Source organism: Solea solea, chromosome 15 (assembly GCF_958295425.1).
Source record: "Solea solea chromosome 15, fSolSol10.1, whole genome shotgun sequence".
NCBI classification, from domain to species: domain Eukaryota; kingdom Metazoa; phylum Chordata; class Actinopteri; order Pleuronectiformes; family Soleidae; genus Solea; species Solea solea.
Genome location: NC_081148.1, coordinates 10,201,045 through 10,209,299, shown reverse-complemented (window position 1 = coordinate 10,209,299; position 8,255 = coordinate 10,201,045). Strand labels below are relative to the sequence as shown.

The window sequence follows — 8,255 nt, the reverse complement described above, 5'->3', positions numbered from 1 at the left end:
TTGATGAAAATGTTGTGTAATACCTTCATGTTATCTCAGTTTTACTTTAGGCACATTAATTATTTAGACTTTAAGTGGAACAGTTTTTATGTAGAAGTAAGCAGCGACATTATATATTACTCTGTTCTCTGGTGCAGTACAACTTGAGACTAGTGCAATGTAAAAACAAAATAAAACTTCTTATTTTTGGTCTTCTAAAAGTGCAATTTTCTCCTCCCTCTCCGTTCATTGTCGTCTTGGTAGCTAACTGTATTTTTAGGGTTCGAGCAACAAGGTTGCAAGAACCCTATTGAAATGCAAAAGATTATTATTATTATTATTATTATTATTATTATTCCTAAAAGTAAATCGCATTTTTGAGGCCTTTCCCATACCCCAAAACTCACAGATTTTTGTGACCGCATCAATCGTGGTGTAAATTTACGTCTGAAAGTCGTTCGAGGAAAATGCGTGGAAAATTGGAAGTGGGAGGGGCTAAAAAGTCACGCAAAAAACTTCTATTAGGTCAACTCATGTCGGGTTTAACGTAAGTGAACGAAACTTGGTACACACGTTCATTAGGTGGGGACGGTCAAAAAAGTCGATGACGACTTTCCCGTGAAACCTACAGGAAATCCGCCATCTTAGGTTGATTGGCGATTTTTTGGCGATTTTGGCGAATTCGCAGCAATGGTATTTGAACTAACTCCTCCTAGAATTTTCGTGCGATCACCTTCAAACTTGATGAGGTCCCTGTGGACCAGTTGAGGAGCTCACGGTATCAAAAGTTTTTTCAAATGTCGCACGGCGCACGAGATAGGGGGCGGCAAAGTTCGTGATGATTCTGATGTTTCGCATCAGAAAAAAAAAACTCTTATAACTTTGCGATGGAAGGTCCGATCCGAACCAAACTTGCTACCATTGATGATGGGCCATGGCTGAAGACGTCTATGAAAAAACGGTGAAGTTTGAAAACAGCGCCTTCTTGTGGTGAACGAAAATACACAAAAAAAAAGTTTTTTTACGATTTCGGGAATAACTTTTACACAGATAATCGTACAGCACTCAAAATTGGTGACAACAGTCAAAACACATGGTAGATGATGCGTGATCAATATGACGACAAATCGATTAACGGTGTTGCCATGGCAACGACGCAAAGTCGGATTTTTGGGACAAAAAATCAAACTGCTACAACTTCGCGAATCCTGGTCCGATCTGAACCAAAGTTGTTAGGATTGATGATAGTCCAGCCCTAAAGACGTCTATATGAAAATATTCAATTTCGAAAACAGCGCCCCCTGGTGACAGCAGACAATATGACAGCTTGTATTTCAATTATCTCCTCCTAGAGCTTTTGTGCGATCACCTTCAAACTTGGTGAGATCATTGTGGACGAGTTGAGCATCAAAAGTTATCAAAAGCTTTTTAAAATATTGTATGGCGTACGAGATAGGGGGCGCCAAAATTGGAGATAATAATAATTTTTCATAACAGACAATGAAACTCTTATAACTTCGCGATGGAAGGTCTGATCCCAACCAAACTTGCTATAGTTGATGATGGTTAGTTGCTGAAGACGACTATGTTGCTGAAACGGTACATTTTGAAAACAGCGCCTCCTGGTGGTGGTAGAAAATTCTAAAAAAACAAACTGTTACAACTTTGCCAATCCTGGTCCGATCTGAACCAAACTTGCAAGGATTGATGACAGTCCGGCCCTGAACACGTCTATATGAAAATATTCATTTTCAAATACAGCGCCCCCTGGTGACAGCAGACAGAATTACATTTATAGTTTTTGATGCTGCTCCAACAGGGATTGTTGTATCCACTTGAAACTTAGTATGTGGGACCCCAGACCCTTCCTCAACATGTCCGTAAAAGGTCACCTCCCTACAGGAAGTGGAACGCCCGAAACAGGAAGTAAAGTCTTACATTGTCCGATTGACACAAAACTAGATATGTGAGTTACAGGACCTTCCCTGAACATGTTTCCAGAGACGAACAGGAAGTTGGCCATTTTAAACAGGAAGTGCCCTCTAACTTTGCCGTACGTTGTCCGATTTGCACGAAATCTTATATGTGACACCAGGGACCTGTCCTGAGCATGTCTGCAAAAGATGACCTCCCAACAGGAAGTGGAATGCCCGAAACAGGAAGTAAACTCTAAGATTGTCCGATCTAAACAAAACGTGATATGTAAGACAAGGGAACTTCCCTGAACACGTTTACGGACGCGCATTTGACCGAACAGGAAGTCGGCCATTTTAAACAGGAAGTGTCCTATAACTTTGCCATACGTTGCCCGATCCCCCCCGAAATTTGGATCGACATTCGCGGGGACGCCGCTGAAAATAACTAGTACTGAAAATAACTAGTACCGCGCGCGGTGAATGAACGGGTGAGAGCGCGAGGCACGCGGGGAGCCGTGGCACACGGCGACCCGCGTGGGTCGGCTCGAACCCGTTCAGAACCGCGCGCGGTACTAGTTTTTTATTATTATTTAAATATTGCTGATCTGCAATAAAACAGCCTACTTTCAACCCTGTTGAGGCTGCTTTATTTTTGCTGAGCTTGAAAGTATTACTGAATATTTTTCATGGTAAAGGTTTACCAGGGGGTGGCAATAAAAGTCAAAGCATAGCTTTTATTGCAGCCCAACACATTCCAAAGAGATACATGCACTAGCACATTTTTTGTCTGCAGCAAATACTGAGGGAGGTTATGTTGGCTTTGAGCCCAGAAGTAGCCTGTTGTGAAGATTAAGGCAGATGGAATCTCATAGCCAGATAATGGTATTACAATAATAAAACTCCATTCACACTGCATTTACTCAGAAAAAAAAGAGAAGAACATTACATTGCTCTAAGTACACTGGCATAAAACATCAGTTTATTAAGCCCTTGCTTTTTATCTGCAGTTATTTTTCAAAAACAACTGAGGAAACATGTATTGATAGTAAAATATTTTAATTAAATATACAGGAGGTCATATACAAAATGTCTATTTTTTTGTCTTGCTCGCCAGCTGGGTGATTGGTAAACAGATGGCTACTGTATCAAAAACACTTTCAGGATGCACATTAATGGAAATAACATGAGGGGGAGGGGGGGGAGGGGGAGAAAAAACGCAGACAAATAAAAAGAGTATCCTAATTCTTAAACTGTAGTGTTCTTTTAAATCTAACATGAGCAGGGTGACCTTGAAACAGAGCAAACAAGGACACGGCTAGATTGTGTAATCGACTTTTATACTGTTTTGTTTTTTTATACTATTTACAGATTATAACAGTTTATATGATAACAACCACGCAATACTATCTACAGTGCTATTTACACAGAAAATAAGACAAAAAGAGAGGGATTTTCATGAATTGATCCCATGTACAGGAGCCAGCACTAACGCCAGTTTAACCTACACACAGCAATGTACAGTACTTAATCAGAAATTAATGTCTTTAAGTATTCAGTAAAACCCTACACAAAGACGTATACAGCTTTTTTTCTTCTTCTCTCTTCTCTTTTAAAAACACCAGACATGTTCACTGTGTATTTCGGCTTTCCTGGATTGCAATTATAGTGGTTGTAAAAGCAAGAGCAGGTGCCCTCTTGCTACCTCGGGCTATGGAGCATGGTCGGTATCAACTAATTTATGGAGTCTGGTACCTTTTTTATCACTGCTAAAAAAAACACATACAGCACACATGCCCGCGGATGCCAGACACGTGTCAATATTAACTATCAGTAAATCTTTTCAGGTTCTCATAAAATGGACTACTTAACACAGGTAAGTAAAGTAAATAGAATATTTCTGCGCACAAATACTATATAACTATAAGGATAATGCATACCTTTAAAATTCTGCACCTTACCGATCAAGTCTGGTGTCTGATAGTCAAGTGTGCCATAGAGATTTTGTATGAATGTCTGTGCTGCATTTCAGATAAGAGCGACAGTAATATTTATATTCCTACCCTGCTACAGAAGATAAACCTTAACATCTGTAGTGCTAACTCTAATCCAAGACCGCAAAAGGCACAGATATTTGCAAAGCAATAATATCCTATGTGACAACATTCCTAAATCATACAGTGATTCTTTTCAGCGTGTTGATTTAAAGAGCTGGTTCCTCCCACCCCCCCCCCCCACCCCCCCAAAAAAATAAGAGCTTTCAAAGTCACGAACAAAAAAAAAAAAAAAAGATGAGATGCTGTGATTTCTTGTGCTGAGCATTCTACAGCAGATGGCTGCATCATTATTCTGGTCCTACACACAGAAACAATCTGCTACACTCTACTCATCACAAGGAATTTTGGGGTCAAGTTACTTTCAATTAAGAAAGTAAATGTTAAAAACTTTTTTTTAATTCATTAAATGAAAAAAAAAAAAAAAAACATTCATAATTTGTCATCCAACTGCTCGCACCGGGTATTAATCTGAACAGAATAAACGAATAGAAACCTGAACTGAGTAAAAGAAGAGTATACAGTACATCTGTCATACACAGCACCGGAGAATGTTAAGACGAATCTATTTGATGTTACGCAGCACTGCAGTGAGTTTTAATGTCCATTCCATGGAGTCGAGGGGGATTTGACTGTGGCACAAAGCGGCAACAGCTTTCAGCGTGGAGACATGTAAACAGATACAACACCACAAGTGTAAGAATGCGCTAAAGCGCTGTTGCACATAGTTTGCAATGGTGAACGCACCACTAGTTATATAAAGATTTCATTTACGTCGTCATGTTACTTTTAGTGTTTTTAAGCAACAAAGTTTAGCCCTCAGACGCAGTAAACAAATGGCTTTTCTCTGTTGCCCTCCACTTTTCACACATCCAGAGCAACAACCTGACTCATGCTGACTTTGACAAACTGTTTTGTGTGCACATACACAAGCATTGTGCAAATAAGGATACAAACAAAAGAGATACAGTAAGTGGTGATAAAAAAAACAACGAACAGTGCAAAGTATATAAACAAATGCATATACAATTTGGAAAAACAAAAAAAAATAAAAAAAAAGGGAAATGGAATATTCAGTCCACCAGACTGATCAGTTTATTTGTCTGCTCTCAGCCAAGTTTATTATCAGTGTTTTCCTTTGACTGAGCCACAAACCCCCGAGCCACGGGGGCAAAACAACAAAGACAAGCTGAAAAAAGTTTGTGTGGTTGAGGAAAGACGGGGAGAAACAAAGTGCCTGCTGCCTCACAGTCTGGTGCTGGGGTGTACCGAGGACAGCTGAGGTGGGAGGGTTGAAAGAGGGTACAGGTGATGCAACAGGTCCCCATACAGTGCTGCCCCACCTGGATGCCTGTAGAAATGGTGCGGGCTGTGGCTGGAGGCCAACAGTTGCCTGTGAAGCATTATGGGATGGAAGGCTAATGGGGGCACGAGGGGAGAAACGGCTGACTGGCTCTTCAGGTACTGCAGACCTGGGTGCTGGAGGCCGTCCTGGTGGGAGACCAGGCTGCCATGTGGGTACAAGCCAGAGTAGAGGTGTGCAGCATGGGGCGGGGGGAAGGTGGTCGTTGGGTGACCCTCAGGGAGATGATTGTTGAGGTGAACGGCATGGGCTGGTTCGGCTGGTTTTAGCTCTTCCGGGTCACTGCGTCGTATTGAGCCAGCAGGGTGGATTGGTGTCACTACACGCACTTTCCTTTCTGGTACTTCTTCGTTTTCAAGCTCCACTAGGCTCCGCTTGCTGGGTCGGACAGGAATGGTGAGCGACGAGTCACTCGACGCTTTGGGGCTGGGAAATGGCTGCGATGACTCTGCTGGGCTCTGTTTGGGCGGAGAGATGGTCATAGGAGGAACCCTGCATGCCTTAGGGTGGGAATCCAAACCCTGGTGCATGATGGGATACGGGAGACTGCAGAAGGAGGGCTTGGAGAAGGAGGACACTCTCTGAGAGAGAGGTTTAGAAATTGTGAAATCCCTTGGTTCGTCGTCTGCCTCTCTGCTCTCTCCGTGAGTTTGAGTCCTGTCACTGAAGTGAGACCGGTAGGCCAGGCCTTCTTGCTCCAGGGCACCACAGACGAAGGCCTGGCTGCCTTCACGGTCCCTGGGGTAGTGCTCTCTCCGCTCTCCGTTGGCAAAGCTGACCATCCTCTCTTGGCTCAGGCAGTTCTCTGTTTGCCTGTACAGACTGTGGAGGTGAGGGGAGGAGTAGCAGTCACCTGGGAAGCTACGAGGCTGAGCAGCAGGGCCTTGGAGTAACTTCTCACCAGAGTTCTCCACACTGTCCTGGGCATGTGTTCGGGTGAGATAGGGCTGCCACGTTGGAGTAACTTGAGGCTGAAGATGATGGCTCGTTCGGGAGCTGTAGGACTCCGACAGCTCCTCGGCAGAGCTCCTCTCTGTTGGGCCACCCATGGCTTGATGTTGAGGCTTGGTGCTCTGGGCATGCTGAATGACTGATGGCCTGAATATGGGCGCTACCTCCGGGATGCTGTCAGACACACATCTGTGCCTTAGTACCACTTCTTCTTCACCCTTTCTCTTCTCTATTTCCCTTTCTGCCACTGATATGACAGGTAGAGAGGAAGTGGCGGTGGGAGGTGGAGGTTGAAGAGAAGAAGTAAAAGAGAAAGGGTTGGACTCACACACTTGAGAGAGGAGTTTCTTTTTGGCCAAAGGTGACATGACCCCCTGACTGGCTTTGCAGTAGGCAGCTGTCTGTGCAAGGCCTTGAGAAGTTTCCTTCTTAATAACCCCATAGTCTTCTTTCTCTGAGAAGGAATCTGTGCTCAAATCTATACACTGTCTGTCTGCCTGCTTGCACATCGGTAAAACCTTCCCTACTCTCCCACCATGACTTTCAATGGAGTCTTTGACCCTGGAGGAGGACTCGGGCAGAGCAACAAGTCCAGCAGATTTGTTCTGATCCCAACGATGAGGCAGATATGGGTTTTTAGGAATGAAATGCCCTTCAGTTTGCTGTTCACATGTCAGTTTTGCTTGGAGGACGTCGCTGATTTGTCTCCACTCTGGATGGGAGCCAGGCCCCGTGTTGAGGGGTAGGCCAACATGTGGGGCTCTGCAATCTGATTCTTTGGGGCACAGTGAAGATGGCTGCTCCACTGCTAGGGACTCCTCTTTCTTCAGGGTAAGTTGTAACTCTTCCTCTTCTATTACAATGGGCTCCTCTCTCAGAGAGACCTCCTGTTTTACGACCCTGGACAGTTCATGATTCTCCTCATTCCCTTTGAAATCCTGCACGCAGAAATGTAAGTGTTAGAATCTCAAATATTTTCCCGACAGTTGCAAAGACAACACGCATTGAGAGCGCACAGAGAGAAGAAAGTGAATCCTGATGAGGCTGCAGTATGGAGATGTGACTGACCTGTGATTGTTCTTGGCCCTTCACTGTCTCCTCTCTGTCCTTTTTACTTCCCAGCTTGGGGTTGCTGAGGGGTTTCAATTTCTTGGCCCCCACTGCTTTGGCTTTGACTCCTGGGGCCTTCTCTTGGCTGCCTTCCGGCTTCCTGGGTTTGGTCGAGGGGAGGGGCTTGTCCTGCTCACCTTTGATTTGCCTCTCGTAAGGAAGGAGGAGTCTGAGGGAAGAGTGCAGCGACAGGAATGCAGATGAGTCTGTGCTGCGATCATGTTATGTCACGTCATGCTTGTCATGGACATCTTGTTCATCTATGTTGTGCATTATTGTTTACAAACCAAAACAGTAAAAGTATAGTATGTTTTTTTGTAGACTTTGTAGAATTTTTAATCATACAGTTTATTAGTTTGCTTGTTAATAATAATAATAATAATAATAATAATAATAATAATAATAATAATTATAATAATGATAATAATAATAATAATAATAAAAAATAGAGCAAGTTTCAGCTGTGCCACAGGCATGCAGTGTATCAAATATGGTGCTTTAAAACCTCCTCGTTTTAATATCTGGCGAGCATCAACGATCCTATTGTAATTAAACTAGGTTAGGGGAAATCCAGGTTCAGATGAGTGCCAGAGTATGTGTGTGTGTGAGAGAGAGAGAGAGAGAGAGAGAGAGAGAGAGAGAGAGAGAATGTGAATAACCAGTTATCTCCTGCTGAGACAGATCACATTTGGTATTAGTTTAACCTTGAGAGAAAACAATACATGTGTGCATGTTGAGTGTGTGGGTGGGTGTGTGTGTGTGTGTGTGTGTGTGTGGTGTGTTTGCGACGAGGAACCAAAACCAAACTATTTAAAGGAACCACATACAGTACGACATCTAATTTAATATACTAATATGAATAATCACATAAGCTCTGACGGTGGT

General features: G+C 43.3%; 1 protein-coding gene across 1 annotated transcript in view; it reads right to left on the bottom strand.

The window, feature by feature from the left end:
- Positions 1–4,227: 4,227 nt before the first annotated feature.
- Positions 4,228–8,255, bottom strand: part of arid5b (AT-rich interaction domain 5B) — a 71,529-nt gene continuing 67,501 nt past the window's right edge. Inside the window, exons 9-10 of the mRNA XM_058651939.1 lie at positions 7,329–7,539; positions 4,228–7,198 (exon numbers count right to left, since the gene is read on the bottom strand). Of these exons, the coding sequence (XP_058507922.1) occupies positions 5,192–7,198; positions 7,329–7,539 (2,218 nt within the window). The 3' untranslated portion in view covers positions 4,228–5,191. The remainder of the gene's footprint in view (positions 7,199–7,328; positions 7,540–8,255) is intronic.